Here is a 15,556-nt window from a genome sequence, read left to right as displayed (position 1 = left end):
TTTAATTACAGAAGCTTTCTCATTTAGATTTGTACAAAAACTATTCAGTGTAAAGTCCCCAAGATATGATGTACTTTAGTTAATTTTTTTTTCTGTGTATACAGGTGCATTTTATTGAGAAATTGAAGCTTGGGATATGCAGATAGTTTCACAAAAGTCATGAATTCCCTTTTCTGATGGACATTACTCTGGTCATACAAGGAAGCATTCATGTACTACATTTTTGGGTATAGATTAAAATTTTTCATTTTAATTTCTTTCCTGACATAAACCTAAATGAAGAAAAGCAGCGGTTCTGTAAGTACCTTTCTCTGTTAGCTTTTTCTCACGGACTTTCAAAATTGAGGACATGCTAGGCTCCAAATAAGACCCTATGCAAAACTCCTCGTTATACCCTCACAGCCTTTTGGGGGATTACTGCTCATGGGATTGATTACCTGATTCAGTACTGAACGCCACCGTGTTGCTGGCGGGGCCCTCACCAAGTGGATTTTTGGGTTTCACCTGGAATTCATAGCTGTATAAGGAGAAATAAAAATAATAGTATATTATTGAGGGATATAAGGAACAACACTCTCTTATTAAGTCCTGTCTCTTTGAAATGACCAATCTCAGGTTTTCTTTCTAAACATCTTGCCTAATGTTTCAGATGAGAAAAATGAAAAGTTGGCTGTCTTAAGATAACAAATGGGTAGAAGTAAGCAGTCAGGTTTACAATGGATACAGAGGAAAGATTTGTGTTGACCCACACTGATTCTAGCACCGAGGAACCTCCTTTTGCTTCGGCTGTCATTTGAAAGCTTTAATCCCCACCACGATCCAGCATAACTGCCCTTCTTCATCATGGTGTCTGAATCACAGCAGATGGTGTTGTTTCTCTAAGTGCATGTTACTGTCCTACCTCTGCTACTGAAAAGACTAGGTAGCAATGACTGGGTTGCCAGGATGAGTTCATGGACCACTGTTTTTGAGAGTTACTAACTAGTTGCAAGAATGGATACACATGAGTGTTTCTTTGCAAGGTTGGACGTGTTTCCTGTAACTCGGGTCTGGTCAGGTCTGATAAAGATTACAGGAAGCCATGGGGTCTAGAAAATGGGCCCACTGGTACCCTAAGCATGAGCACAAAGCTGAGACTCGGTTCTCCCTAACTCACCAAGCCAGGCTCATAGCTTTTTAAAAAAGAGTCAGCCATTAAATTGTACAGTAATTGACAGATCTTTTGCATAAGATCTATAACCTGTGAATCCCATCGAGAAACCCACAGCAGGAAAGTATATCATTTGAACCTGAATTCTTCAGCAGGGGACTTAGCAGTAAAGTAAAAGAAGCCTGAGTCAGCTGATAGTGTTTTGTGATCTATGCAAGGATTTTGGAAAGTAATTCTTAACTTTGAGAAGTTTGCAACAAAGAAGAATGCACACCACACAAGGTAGTTATTTTATAAGCAAGTGAGAAGCAGAAGGACGACTGTTCTCAGTTTGTTACAGAGGGACCTAAAAAGAAAAAGAGTGGGACTGGGTGGGGGAAATCCTTGGAGTTCCTTAACTACTTATAGATCACTGCGGGAGTCTAGTCTGACAGACTCCAGTGTTCAAATGATAAGAACCACTTTTTAAAGGCCCTACCATGTATCATAATCATGAATATACAAAGTACAGCACACAAACCTCATGAAGTTTCATCTCCCCAAAGTTTCATCTCAGAACAGTGATGCTCATAACTATTGTAATACTTTCATTTTTTCAAACTTGAAACATTTATGAAATAGAAATTAAAATTTACCTTTTAATTCTTAAAATTTTACCTTTTAATCCTTGAAAGCATTCTGAAAGCTAAAGAACTGAGATAAGGTTCTGTGCCGATTGCCATAGGAAAGATCTGGGCTAGGAAGATGGCTCAGTGGGTAAAGTGAGCGCCATGCAAGTGTGAGAACCAGAGTCCAGATCCCTGGGACCCATATCCAGCAGGGTAGTTGCAACCCCAAATCCTGTGCTCCTGTAGCTTAATGGGGAGCGGGAACCGCTGTCTCCAGACTCTCACAGGCCAGCTTGCATGGCCATGGAGCAGGACACAACAAAGGTTAAAGCAAGGCTCAAGACTCAAGTCTGCCCTCTGCTCTCCACCGTGCTCCACAGCATGCACACATGCCACCTGCATTAGCCATAAACTATTTACTTATTTAACTCACATACATTTGGTATTCCAAAGGCTTGTGGCCTCAAACAGTCCCAATAATGACATAAAAACCTCACAAATCTGGTGAGCTGGTTATGGGAGGTAGTGGAGCAGGAACTCACTGGCATAAGCTGTTTGATTCAAGTAGGAATGTATGTCACATCCATTCTAGGTCTCTGCCAGCCAACCCGTCCCTTGGCCAAGGCTGGCCCCTTGACTCTTCTGTGTCATTTCATTTTAGCGACTTATACCTGAGCTCGAGTTCTAGAATGGCCACGAGCCTCCATAACTTACTTTTTCTGAAGAGTTTTCCAATCTGATGCAAGTTTGGAAAAATAATTTTAAACTGTTTAACAACATGAGGACATTTTTTGGCTGATTAAGCCCTCTATAAACAAAAATTTGTGCTGGCAAAATCTTTCCCAGAAAGCGCATTTTGTCATATGAGTGACACCATAGGCCTCTAAGAGGAAAGTCTCAAAAGGTGATTGTATATAATTATAGGGTGCTACCTAACAAAATTATTAAGGAAAAATAAACATTTAGAAGATAAAGTTAACAGATACTAGAACTAAAAATCAAATTTACAAAATAAGAAAATTGGATTATTGTAGAGCACCCAGCTGGCAGAAACTATAAACTAGGGGCATTAGTCCTAGAAATTGTGTGAGAAATTTCCCAGAACTTAAAGATGGAAGTTTTCAGATTAAAGAGACCTACACTGTGCCCAACAAATTGAGAAAAGAAAAGAGAGTTAACACAAATTTCAGATTTTTACAGTCCCTAAGTATAATGACAGAAAGCCCCAATACTGTGAGAATAAAATAATGGGCCCTGTTGGAGGGACCAGAATCAGAATGTGTTTTAACTGCCTGGCGTGACTACTGGAAGTTAAGGGAAACAGTCAAGCGACTATTAGAAGATCTTTATTTTATCATCATTCCACTTAAAATCCATTCAGCTAAACAATAGGATCAATGGAAAACAAACTTAGAGAAAGAAATGTGTCTTGTACCATTTCTCAAATATTTTGTTCTTAAGGAAGCCACAGAGTGAAGGCTGGTGGCAAGATTTTGATGCATCCAAGGGCTCAGAAGACTATCCTAAAGGAAAAGGTTAGTGGAGGGCAAGATTTAAAGTCAATAGTTTTGAGAACAACTGTAAAACTTGGCATATAAATTAAAAATTTATCAGTTTCTGTAATAAAGTGAAAAAATGGTTCCAGAAAGTATAGTCTGCAGTTGCTACCCTCTGCAGTGTGGTGTGGAGTAAAGCCTGGGCCTCTGGTGGAGTAGACAACTCCTTCACTCCTGCCACCCCCTCCCCTCCCCCACTTTCGCTATAACCTTCAGTTTTGGTGTAAACTTAGAGCCAAGATATGACTTTCACTGTATGTTTTAGTTACATGACTCCTACTGTTTAAAAAAAAGGAAGGTTAACAAAATTCTCAAACCTAAAGAAAACTGCTGCTTATAGAATTACTCTTTATACAGAAACACTCAGTGGCTCTCTGTTGGTTTGGGCTGTATGACTACTAGCTCATGTTACTCCTGCTGCAGTCTTGAAGTGCTGGAGATCTGCTTAGGTGAGTTTTCTGTCAAAGGAAGAGAACCAGGAAAAGTGGAATGAGAGAATAAGGTTACTCAAAGGGCACTAAGGAGACAGTTTGTGACCTCATCACAGGCTGCAGCATTTCAGGAAACTTAGCAACATGTGATGTCATTCATTGTGGGACATTATGAATACAAGAGCTAGGGGGCTGTGGAGGAGACATAGGGTGTCTTACATGACTGTTGCCACCTAAAATCACAACACACACACACACACACACACACACACGCCTCAGGTTTTAGGGACAGAACCATAGCGGTGGGCAGATGCATACAAGCACAAGTGTATGCACGTGTGCATTCATGCAAACATACAAACACAAATGCCTAAATTTTTAGAGCTAAAAAACCCTGCATGGTAGCACATACCTGTACAGATACAGATGTCAGCTCTCATCCAACTAATGTCAACATTCCCATAATTCTTTTTTTGTTTTAGAGGTAATCAGTGAGATGGGTTCTCTCCAAAGGAAGAGATAGTATGTGTCTTCCTATCTCTAGACTTTTGCCTCATTCACTTCAAGTATGACTCCCTGTCCTTGTGCACATTTGAGGCCATAACCGCTTGCAGCAGCAGGCTATGAGGTACCAGCACAGAGATAGGAACATCTGGCACCAGGTACGGTGTATCATCAGCAAGACAGCTGCTGGTTGTCCCACTACTGCAAATAAAACATTGAGCTCCTGCATTGTAGATTGGAACATGGGTATATAATTAAGAACAAGACGAACAGACTCGGACGTGAAAGAACACATGCGTGGTCCAATAGTACTTAGCTTCTGGGATCCATAAATATTTAATCTTTCCCTTTATCCTTTCTCTCTGGTTCACTCTTCTACACTGACCTCTATTCCACCCATGGGATGTATACACATTAGCTGCTAGATAGTCCTAGTTTTCAGATTTCACATTCTAAAAATCAGGTGAAATATTAGAAAAATCACTAAAATGCAGTATGCACATGTGTCCTTATACTGTAACACAGTAAATCACCACAAGGTCACTTTTAGTTATTCTTATAAGAAACCTGGGGGAAGCCGGGTGTGGTGGCGCACACCTTTAATCCCAGCACTCGGGAGGCAGAGGCAGGCGAATTTCTGAGTTCGAGGCCAGCCTGGTCTACAAAGTGAGTTCCAGGACAGCTAAGGCTACACGGAGAAACCCTGTCTCGAAAAACCAAAAAAACAAAACAAAACAAAAAACAAACAAACAAAAAAGAAACCCTGGGGGAAATTCTAAATTACAATTGAGTTTGCTTCTGTTCGTTGACAAGTACTGCTCTATACTCCTGGCGACACTTCCCTACAACCATCACCATGTGGTGCTTTTCTAGTTGTCCTTTAAGCCCCAGCCCAACTTGACCTCTACCCTTTCCCAGGCACTGTGGAGTGTTGTTCCTTGGCTAAACCAGCACTTCCACAGGCCACTTCCAGACCTCTGGCCAGCCTATGTAGAACACTTACTGATTAACCTTCCTGCTTGTCTTGAGCTCACAGGCAGACACCACATTGGTTCCCATTTGTAGCTCCAGCAAACAAAATTGGGCTTCAAATGGCCCTGGAAAAACTGTTCTCCATTTAGATCATGAGCAATAGGTACACTGTGAGAAGCCGTGAGGGCAGCTTGACTCGGAAAAGGAACACAGTGTACATTTACAAAGCAGATGCCTTTGCATGAATATAGAGTTCAGTGCCACATTATTAAATGGAAAGAAAGCAGGCAACTAGAGAACGTTTTGCAAGCATAGACCAACCTACTAAAAAGGTCCAAGGAAATGTTTTTCTAATCTTTCCTTAAAATCTATTATGGCTAAAAAAAAAAAAAAAGAAGAAGAAAAAAGAATGGGTTTCCTTTCTCTCAATCTTGCTAAGGAAACAGAATCAAGATCAACTGGGCTTTAGCTGAAAAATATGCTTATGTTGGCTAACTTAAATCTTTCATGATTATCAACAGTGGAAAAATGTTCCATGTTACATCTCAAAACAGAGCACTTTAAGAAATCATATTTGTGAAAGAAATATATATTTTTTTCTACAGTAAAGGCCTAAAGATTATACATAGTTAACTTCAATTAGCTAGCTGTTTATTTTCTTCTAAAATGATTGTTACAGTGTCGCTATAGCCAGAATCCAGACAGGCTCATGCTCACATCACTACCCATCCTCTCACAGTGAGAAGACAATAGAGAGGTTTAAGAATGGAAACTTGGGGGGCAAAGGCAGCCTAGGAACTTCTCTACAACTAATCAGAAATGTCCTAGGGCCTTCTTCTTTCAGTAATAAAATGGATTGATAAGATATTTTTAGACTAAAAAGAAATAATACAACTATACTGAAAAAAATGAATAGTCTCATGTTAATGTATAAACCATAAAATATGCAAATGATTACCAAAATTCTATTCTCCTTTTCAGTGTCAAGTCTCCAAAGCAAAGGAATTCTGTACCTATGTGGTAGTTTGAGAATGGCCCCCAAAGGCTCGCATATTTGAATATTTGGAAAGGATTAGGAGGTGTGGCCATGTGGGAGAAGCATGGCCTTATGGGGGAGGTATGTCACTGGGGGTGGGATTTGGGGTTTCCCTGTCTTGTGCTCTGTGTGCCTCTATCTTGCTATTAAGATATAAACTCTCAGCCCTGCACCAGCATCGTGCCTGCCTGCTGCCATACTTCCCACCATGATGACCATGAACTCACCCTCTGAAATGGGAAGCAAGACTCCAATTAAATGCTTTTCTAAGTTGCTTTGGTTATGTTATTTCATCACAGCAATAGAACAATAACTAATACAACCTGGGGCCAGGAGGTAGCTATTTTAAATAAAATCTTTGTCTGTGTTTTGTCAAGGAGCTTTCATTCTTTGTTTTTCCCCTTTCAGCATCAGAGTCAAAACGTCGAGTTAATTTCTGCCGTGCATACTCCATTTATACTAGCTCACAGATTTTTCTAAATTTTCAAATTTAAAACCAATATTTGCAATTAATGGCCTATTTTTATGCAGTCATTTATTCTGTTAATTTATAAGGCCATCTTATTAGCCCTTTTATCCCTAATGAGAATATTTTGAAAATGTGATATGTTATTCTGAATCACATTAAAGAAATCCAGAATTAAAATAAGACCCTCCTTAAAGGCATTGTCATTTCATGGTGGCTGCAGTTTCTGCACTCTCAGAATTCATCTGGAATAGCACTGGAATAGCACTGGGCCTTACCTTGTATCTGGTTTCAGATTTTCTACTGTAGAGAACGTCTGATTTGTAATTTGAATGGACTTGTTCTTCCCACTGAATGACCCATTTTCTCTGGATATGACTTCATATTCTGAAGATGGAAGAAAACAGTAGAGATTTGTGTTATATTTCAGTTGATTTAACTGTTCCTGAGGCTAATGGAATGCTAAAGACACTCTAACAGCAATGACAGATTGACTGCAGTTCCAGAAACATGATCCTAATAAAATAAAATACAAATAAAAAATTGTGTCTATGTGTCTATGTGTGTTTCGGTTGCAGGGGAGAGATGTGAATGCAGATCCCTGTGGAATCCAGGAGATGGTGTTGCATCTCCTGGAGCTGTAGTTACAGGTACCTGTGAGCTGCCCAGCGTGGTTGCTGGAAACCAAAGTTGTGTGTGCCGAAATGGAAGAGAAGTGATCCTGACAGCTCAGCCATCCTCTAGCCCCGTGACATCACGATCTCATCTTTTAGCAAATTTCAGTCACCAGATGGCAGACGTTCTCAAAGCATTTGGGGAGAGGCATAGTAACCATTCATGCTTTATCAGAGTAGAAGGAGGCCTGAGAACTGGTGAAGACTGATGGCCATTGCTTTGCATAGGGAACTTATGGTTTGACACTGGTAGAAAGACCAGTTTATGGGAAACACTGTATGAGGAACAGTGCTCAAATGGAAGAGGTGTTTCTTGCTATCTTTTTGTTTGGGGGGGAAAGGCACAGAGTATGGTGTCCAGCTATAACAAATCTGACCTAGAGCTGTGTAAACAGAAACCATTAACCAAGTAATAAAACCCCTTTGTTGTTTGTAAAATTGGATTTTGAACCTAATGCTTATTTTAACTATGTTCCCTGGATAGTTTCCTTTGTATTAAATAAAAGCCACAACCTTGATGTCTGTGTAACTTTCCCGTAAAGGCTTGTTTCTATGAATTTACAGGACTCATTCATCAACAGGGAAAGATCTTCAGAATAAGAGAATCTGACAGGCATGTTAACGTGTTTCCCTACTTCTCACTTGGTATCAGCTGAGCAGCTAGCTGGTAGGTAATCCATAGTTTTGTAACATTAAAATTAAAAATGACATCTATAGAACACATCATTAGGAGAGATGTTCTGATTTTAATATAGACTAAGAGAACAATGCCTAAATGTGGAATGTAGCTAAAGAATTAAATGCAATCCTTGGACATGAAAATTTTAATTTTGAAAGACTCCAAGCGGCTCATTAGCATCTAGTAAGAAAATAATTATGGAAGCGGTTAGGTAAGTAAAGTTTAATCCACTCATGACTCATTACAATTAAAAATGTATATAACTTAAATAATTGTTACAGATTCAGAAAGGGAAATCATACAACTTTAATTTTTTAAGTCAGATATTATCCAAGCGGAGATGTACTAGATAATTAGGTATATCAGATTAAATAATTCCAACTTGATAGCCCACATCTTTAGGGCAAACAAAATTTGGTTTATCGTTTCATTTCAGGAAACTAGAACTCATTATTTGCCAGTGTATAGTCAGAGTTTTGGGAGTTTTAATATATGTGGATAATCTGAAAGCTGATTGGCTTTTAGGAACTGAGACAGCAGTATCTCCTGACTCAACCCTAAAGGAATAAGCAGGACGAGTCAGATCCTTGGAACACTGGTGGGGATGCACTCTTTCTCAGAACAGAGCCTGTCTTTTCATAAGACAGGAAGTGGGTGCAATATGACAATTCAGCACAGGTAATATTTATACGGCAAGTAGCTCAGATCCCATGGTTTTGTAGGGAAAAACATTGCTTCTTTCCCCATTACCCACAGTAGAAAATATTTTCAGAAGATTCTGAGTCTCTTCACCCACACCTTGGCCCCCCCATAATGCTCCTTTCTACTCCAGAGAGAATGCTTATCCTATGCTTCTAGTCCCTGTGCCAGGGACCCAGCAACAGTTGCTCAGAGACTCAGGCAGACTAGGAACCATGTCCTTTGGCAATCCCGGATGTTATTTCTCTTTCTTGTTTGACTCTCCTTTTCTATACATCAAATCAAGGTGTACCAAACAAATTTAAAAAATGACTCCAGGTTTCTTATTTCTACCAGGAATTGGGTTAGTGCAGCACAATCGAAAATTTCCTCAAATAAGTAACAAGTTGCCTGGAAGTGAGGGACTTTTTATTTTTATTTTATTTTCAATTTCTGCAAAGTTAGTTGAAATAATCGTTAGCCTGTTTGGAAGTTCTCAGCCAGTTTAGAAACTGGGCTGGTGAAAAGAAAGCTATTTAAATATTATCAGTAGTGTCAAATCGTCACACACTTCATGTAATGATATTGGTGAAATCATAAGTTGAGATTTTCAAACTGAAAGGGATTCTGAGAGGAAAGGAAGGTATAGAGCTTTAAAGTCCTCAGTTAACAAGGAGCCCATCACAAAAACCAAGACTGTTGTCTATCTATGATGCTCTAGACAATAGAACTTCTCTTCTCCTTAGATGTGATTTTTGTGTCACAATTTGACCCACGCTGTCAAGGTACTATGTCATCAAAGCTTCCCACCAAAATATCACATCCTAGTGCCACGGTCTTACCAGTGACAGTGTCATTTAGAGGTTTTTCCCAGTCCAAGATGACAAATGAGGGGCAGCCTTCGACAGTGACCACCGTGAGGTTGGTGGGTGGGTTCTGTGGTGGGCTGGTGGCATTCCCCTCCGTGGCTTCCTCTGTAGGGAACCGCCTGACAGAGTCAGTGATGGAACAGGGCTTGTTTTCAGGCTTTGGGATATATCGCACATGGGGACCTATGAGTAGGAAAAAGATGACTGACAGTTAGCCCGCTGGAAACTCGTGAAGAAGACGGAGGAGGTAACCTGGTTAAGTTTTATCATCTACGTGAAGGCTTTGGTGTCACATCCTGAGAAGGCATTTGAAAATAGTACTGAGGATGACTTAAAAACAAAACTGTTAACTCTGGGGTATCTGATAGAGATACTGTATTTATAGATGTACCTAGTGTTAATCTCTTGGGATATTGGTTCATTTTTTTAGAGTTGGTTCCTACCTCATAATTTATAGGTAGTGAGGCTCAGGCAGTAGGAATGGGTACCACACTAAATATTCTGAACAAAGCCAGGCCCACAAGGACCAAGCAGTCCTGAATAATCAACTATATTTTAGGAATGATATCCACACAACCAACAAGCTAAAAGTCACAGGAAAATATTGTCCATGGTGAGAAAAATCAGTCCTTTGAAACCAACCTAGAACTTGCACAGGGGCTAGAATATTATGCAAGGAAAATATGGCAATATAAAAATGACCCATGAAAGGAGATAAAAAAAATGACCCAAATTTCTAGAGATGAAAACTGTATATAAGATATAAACCAAATAAGGTAAACGAGTGCACAAGAGACCAAAAGACAGAAGACAGTAATCTTACAGACATAGCACAAGACAGACAGACAGGCAGAAGAGAGAGGGGGCAGGGAATGGAGAGGGGGAGAGAGAATGAATGGATAATGGGAATTGTGAGCTTTGAGAAGCATTGATGAGTTCTTATATGGACATAATTCAAGTACCTGAGGTCGGGGAAGGGATGCATGAGCACCAAAATATTTTAAGAAATAATGACCTTAAATGGCCTGAACATCTAAATCACAACTTCAAAGAGCTAAAAATCAAAACACCTTGCAAGAACAATAAATATGAAGATGCCTGTACTAATCATAACCTCCCGAAGCAGGGAAAAGAGACAATGTTCAAAGGAGAGAGAGACAGACAGTGTAAGGACTGATAAAAGTGAATGTTACGGTAGGTCTCTCACTGGGGAGAATGCAAAAAAAAAAAAAAATACCCATAATGGGGTCACATGTTCAATGTAGAAATAATAATCAGTGAAAACCATTTTTTAAAAAATGGCAAAATACTTGCTTTCAAAACCAGCAAACCTATACTGTAAGGCAGTAGTTGAAGGAAAAGTTTCATTGGATGGGCGTGTCCCGCCTCCCACAAAAGGATAGGAGGTATGAGACAGTAACTGTATGGATGCCTATAAATAGTATTTTAGTCCAAGTCTAAAAGTTATTTTACTTTAAAAAAAGAAAACAGCTGGGCGGTGGTGGCACACACCTTTAATTCCAGCACTTGGGAGGCAGAGGCAGACGGATTTCTGAGTTTGAGGCCAGCCTGGTCTACAAAGTGAGTTCCAGGACAGCCAGAGTTACACAGAGAAACCCTGTCTCGAAAAACAAACAAACAAAAAAAACCCCAAAAAACAAAAAACAACAACAAAAAGAAAACAAATTTGTATAATGGTTCTTGGCAGTAATAGTACAAAGCCATGAGGGCAGAGAGGAGCTGTAGAAGCACATGTGTGTTAAGTGTGAGGCTCTTCATTGCCACTGGAAGGCAGAGGGGAGAAGTTAAGGCTTACACTGCCAGTCCTCACAGAACAGCCGAAACAAGGAGTCATGAGGGAGAAGACACAGAAAGTGGAATCATAAACTTTAAGAATGAAAAAAAAAGAGGAAGCAAAGAATATATAAATATAGAAAACAGCTAGCAAGATAAAAATTTACCCCTAAAAGTATCAAGAATAATTTGAAAGTTTCTATAAGCTAGAAACAAAAAAATAGCAATTGTCAGATTAGATGAGAAAAGTAAGATCCAATGGTATGATGTCTAAAAAATACAGTGAAAATATAAAGAGATTAAATTATGGTAAAAATAAAAAGGTGAAGAAAGAGAAAGCATGACTGGATATGTAGATATCAACAAATCAGATTTCAGAGCGAAGATGTCCAACAGAAATAGGAAATGCCTTGCAGAATGAATCCAAAGAGCAGTCAATCAGTAATTTATCACAATCATAAATAAGTTAAGCCAGCACCTCATCTCGATGGACTTACATATAGAAAGAAAGAGACTGATAAAAACCTAAGTAAGAACTTAAAAGTGTGGAGTGTTATCCTAATCAGCATGGAGTTCTTAGTAGACAGAGGGACTCGCAGGCACAGTGCACAGGCCATGTGACCACACCACAGGAAGGGAGCCATCTGCAGGGCAAGGAGAGAGGGCATTCCTTGCCTACAGAATTGTGAGAAAAATAACTTTACATTGTGAAAGCCACGCCCAAGTCTGTGGAATTTTCTTAGGGTAGAGCAGAAGAGTCAAATTAAAAGCATAATTGTATATGCTTTGCATCTGTTAAAATGGAAAAGGCATTTTAAAACTGACTATACCAACTTCTGGTGAGGGTGGAGAAACCAGAACCCTAGACATGTCACCATGTGGAAAGATACAACGATGAAAAATGGTTTTGCAGTAACTTCAAACTTCATCTCTGCATCCATGAAAAATGGTCATGCTCTTCCATTTATTGGTTGGAGCTTGACTGTGAGACTGTTTTGGCCAATGTATGCTTGCAGATGTTACCTAAAAGGGACCTCAAAATGTGCCTACTTGGGTCCCACCTCCTTTACTTTGTATCATGGTGAGATGGCATCTCCTGGCTCACTTCTTTGTCCCAGCACAAAAGGCAGGCATGCAGGGTCACCTGAGGCTAGCCCAGCAGATGCAGGCTGCACCTGCTGCCCAGCTGCCTTGCACAGATAGGAGGAAGTTGTATGGTTGCATGCTCCTCCACCGCTTATAGAGTGAATATCTCACTGATCTACCTACAGAACAGTCCTTCTAGGAACCAAAAAATTCAGAGCCAGACATACCTGTGAATCTGGGCTTCCCAAGGTGATCGGTTTCTTTGGTGGGACTTGAACTGAAGTCAGTTGTATTACCTGAGAATGAAAAAAAAAAAAAAAGAATGAAAGATAAATAAAAATTCATAACACATTTACAGAAATAGTAGAGATGAAAGATAATCAATATTCCTCCGAGATAAATTGCTTGTAGTTTGCTTTCCCTTGCTATTCTTATAATACACTTTTATCCAAAGTAAAAACGTTTTTAATTGTGTTCTGGAGTGTAATAATGGTGGATTAAAAATTATAATGATAAATACTAGTTTAAAAATTGAAACATCTGTAGTTTATAGTAATGTAGTCTAAATTTTTTAATTTGGTAATTGGATGGTCTATATTTTTATTAAAAGAAAAAAAGACTTAACATTTCTGTCTGCCAAGGAAAGGAGCATATTCTGTAACAAAAGGTCGACAATAATGATTATTTTAAAACTGAAAAGACAATTATTCCTAAAATTGATGAAAATTGAGGACCCCAAACCAGGGATTTGCTCATCCTAACTTGAAGTCCGCTAGCATCTCAGAGCAATGTGTCTAGTAAGAATGAACATACTAACCAAATTCTTCTTCTGAAGCAGGAGCAGTTGGTTCCTTTTGTTCTGCCCTTGGCCTCTCTGTGGCTGTTCCAATAGGTTTGAGTGTAGCCTTCAGGGGCGGGGAAGTTACCCGGCTGGAGGAAACAATTCCTGCAATTCAGAACCAAAGCAGTAAGGCTTTGTAAGAGCAGCACCAAGTTTCAAATTTATTTATTTATTCAATAAATGTTTATTAAGCACTTCACCATGTGGCTTGGCACGATCAGCCAGGCTTGGAGAGCAAGTAAGACCTGGTTCTCACCAGAGACAGATGCCTGAGCCAAGGATCTTGAAGCATCACAGATATTGTGAAAGAACTACAGAAGGTCACAGAAGGGACAAAAAGAGGGAATGGTTATGTCTATGGGGAACGTGCGTATCAGTGGAGAAGAGTGTCTTGACACAAGTGCCAATAAATGAAATGATCAGCAGGAAGAGAGAAGAGAACTTCAGTCTGTGAATCATGTCAGGAAAACATGATTGTTGAGGGAGGAGAAAGCCCAGGCCCAGCTAAGCACGGAGGATCAAGAAAAAGTAGATCATGGAAGAACTTGGGTATCATTCCTATGGATGTTATTTTAAGGTTAAAGGACTGTGAAAAGATTTCCAATAGTGAAGTGACACAAATGGACGATATTTCACTGGCCATAATGAGCTAACCTAGCCATTTGGTGCGCTGTGAAAGAAGCTGGGGGAGATGTCATGACCTTGCTTAGAGATGAACTGGTAGACATGGAAAACATCCAGAGAAAAAGGACAAAGATTCCCCAGGGCCAGAACAGTGCTCCTCTGAGTTGCTATACCCAACCCCTTTACACTAAAGCTACTTATCAATCTCTAAAATAGAATTCATCCCCAAGTCCAGGCAAGACTGACTGTTTAGTAAAGTAAGAGTAATACAGAGTAGGTTTCCTATTCCTCCTGGGAAAAGAAGCTCTTCCTTGAATATCTGCTGGACTTCCAGACTTGGGCTCAGGGTGTAATCATAGCTAAGTCAGGTAGATGGACCCTGGCCTTTCCCTTAGAGGGAGTGGGCCACAGGAAAATGGCAATCCAATGGCAAGCAAATCCAAGAGAAGTTGTGCTTTTCAGATTGACAGAGTCAGCTGGAAATGGGGGTAGCATGTTCACCATGGCAAGCAAAGTGGGACTTGGAGGCCGCAGGAGATTTGAAGATAGGCAAGGAATGGTAGATGTCATATGGGGACCAAGACTTTTAACACGCACCATGAGAGAGCCTCCGAGTAGTCCCAAACATCCAGTGGATTTCTGAATCACCAGGACTGTACCACTATAGGTACTAGGTGCTAGGTTTTGAAGTAAAATCGTTTTCATTAGAGGGGAATGGTGGGGCATGGAGACCTGTGAGCTGAGGTAATCCTAGAGATGGGATGTGTTTATAGCTCCTCCTCAGGCTCACAGGTAGAGAGGCTGTGCCAGAGCTGCACTTTCTGACAGAGAAGAACGGGGGTATCATAAGCCCAAATGCAGGACCAGTGAACTGTGGCTGAAGCCACACAGCCTCGCCCACGGGATCTCCTGCAGGCGTGGTCTCCTGGGTTCTCACAGCACGCTCAGGCAGCCTGGTGACTCACCAGGAAGACCTGAACACAGTGCCACTCCTGTCACAGCTGCTTCACATTACAGTTAATGAGAACAACTTGGTCTCTTCACAAGGACCTCACTGGGCCTTGACCCAGAAAGGCCCAAGAAGCACCAACCAGAGGCTGAATCCTCCTCTAGACAGTGTGTGTGTGTGTGTGGGGGGGAGCCTAGAGCAGTGAATCTCCACCTTCCTAATGCTACGACCACTTAATACAGGACGTCATGTTGTGGTAACCCCTAACCATAAAAGTATTTTCACTGCTACTTCATAACTGTACTTTTACTACTGTTAGAAACTATAATGTAAATATCTATGTTTTCTCCAACAGTCTTAGAAGACCCCTTCAGGGGTTGTTCAACCCCCAGGTTGAGGACCACTGACTTTGATTCACGAAACACCCTAAAACCGTTCTCAGTATCTTGGTTTTTTTTTTTTTAAAGACATCTCTCCCTTCACAAAAACCCTCTACGTGTTCACCTTTCATAGCTGTTTCAACCTACCCAGTCTTTAGGACGTTAAGCTTTGGAAATGGAGGGAAGGAACACACAGTTTGCTAGCAGAGTCCCAAGTGGAGGGAAGTGAAGCTGTTTTTGATCTGGATCACTTATCACT

General features: G+C 40.3%; 1 protein-coding gene across 3 annotated transcripts in view; it reads right to left on the bottom strand.

Moving 5' to 3' along the window:
* Positions 1 to 15,556, bottom strand: part of Abi3bp (ABI family member 3 binding protein) — a 209,840-nt gene that overhangs the window by 3,964 nt on the left and 190,320 nt on the right. For all 3 annotated transcript variants that reach the window (XM_029544381.1, XM_021209067.2, XM_021209070.2), the window contains 5 exons: positions 13,321 to 13,449; positions 12,731 to 12,799; positions 9,597 to 9,806; positions 7,002 to 7,110; positions 438 to 517 (listed from right to left, as the gene is read on the bottom strand). In XM_029544381.1, coding sequence (XP_029400241.1) covers positions 438 to 517; positions 7,002 to 7,110; positions 9,597 to 9,806; positions 12,731 to 12,799; positions 13,321 to 13,449 — 597 coding nt within the window. The remainder of the gene's footprint in view (positions 1 to 437; positions 518 to 7,001; positions 7,111 to 9,596; positions 9,807 to 12,730; positions 12,800 to 13,320; positions 13,450 to 15,556) is intronic.

Source organism: Mus pahari, chromosome 12, assembly GCF_900095145.1.
Source record: "Mus pahari chromosome 12, PAHARI_EIJ_v1.1, whole genome shotgun sequence".
Lineage (NCBI taxonomy): Eukaryota > Metazoa > Chordata > Mammalia > Rodentia > Muridae > Mus > Mus pahari.
The sequence above is the reverse complement of the archived record's forward strand: the minus strand, read 5'-3'. Positions and strand labels throughout refer to the sequence as shown.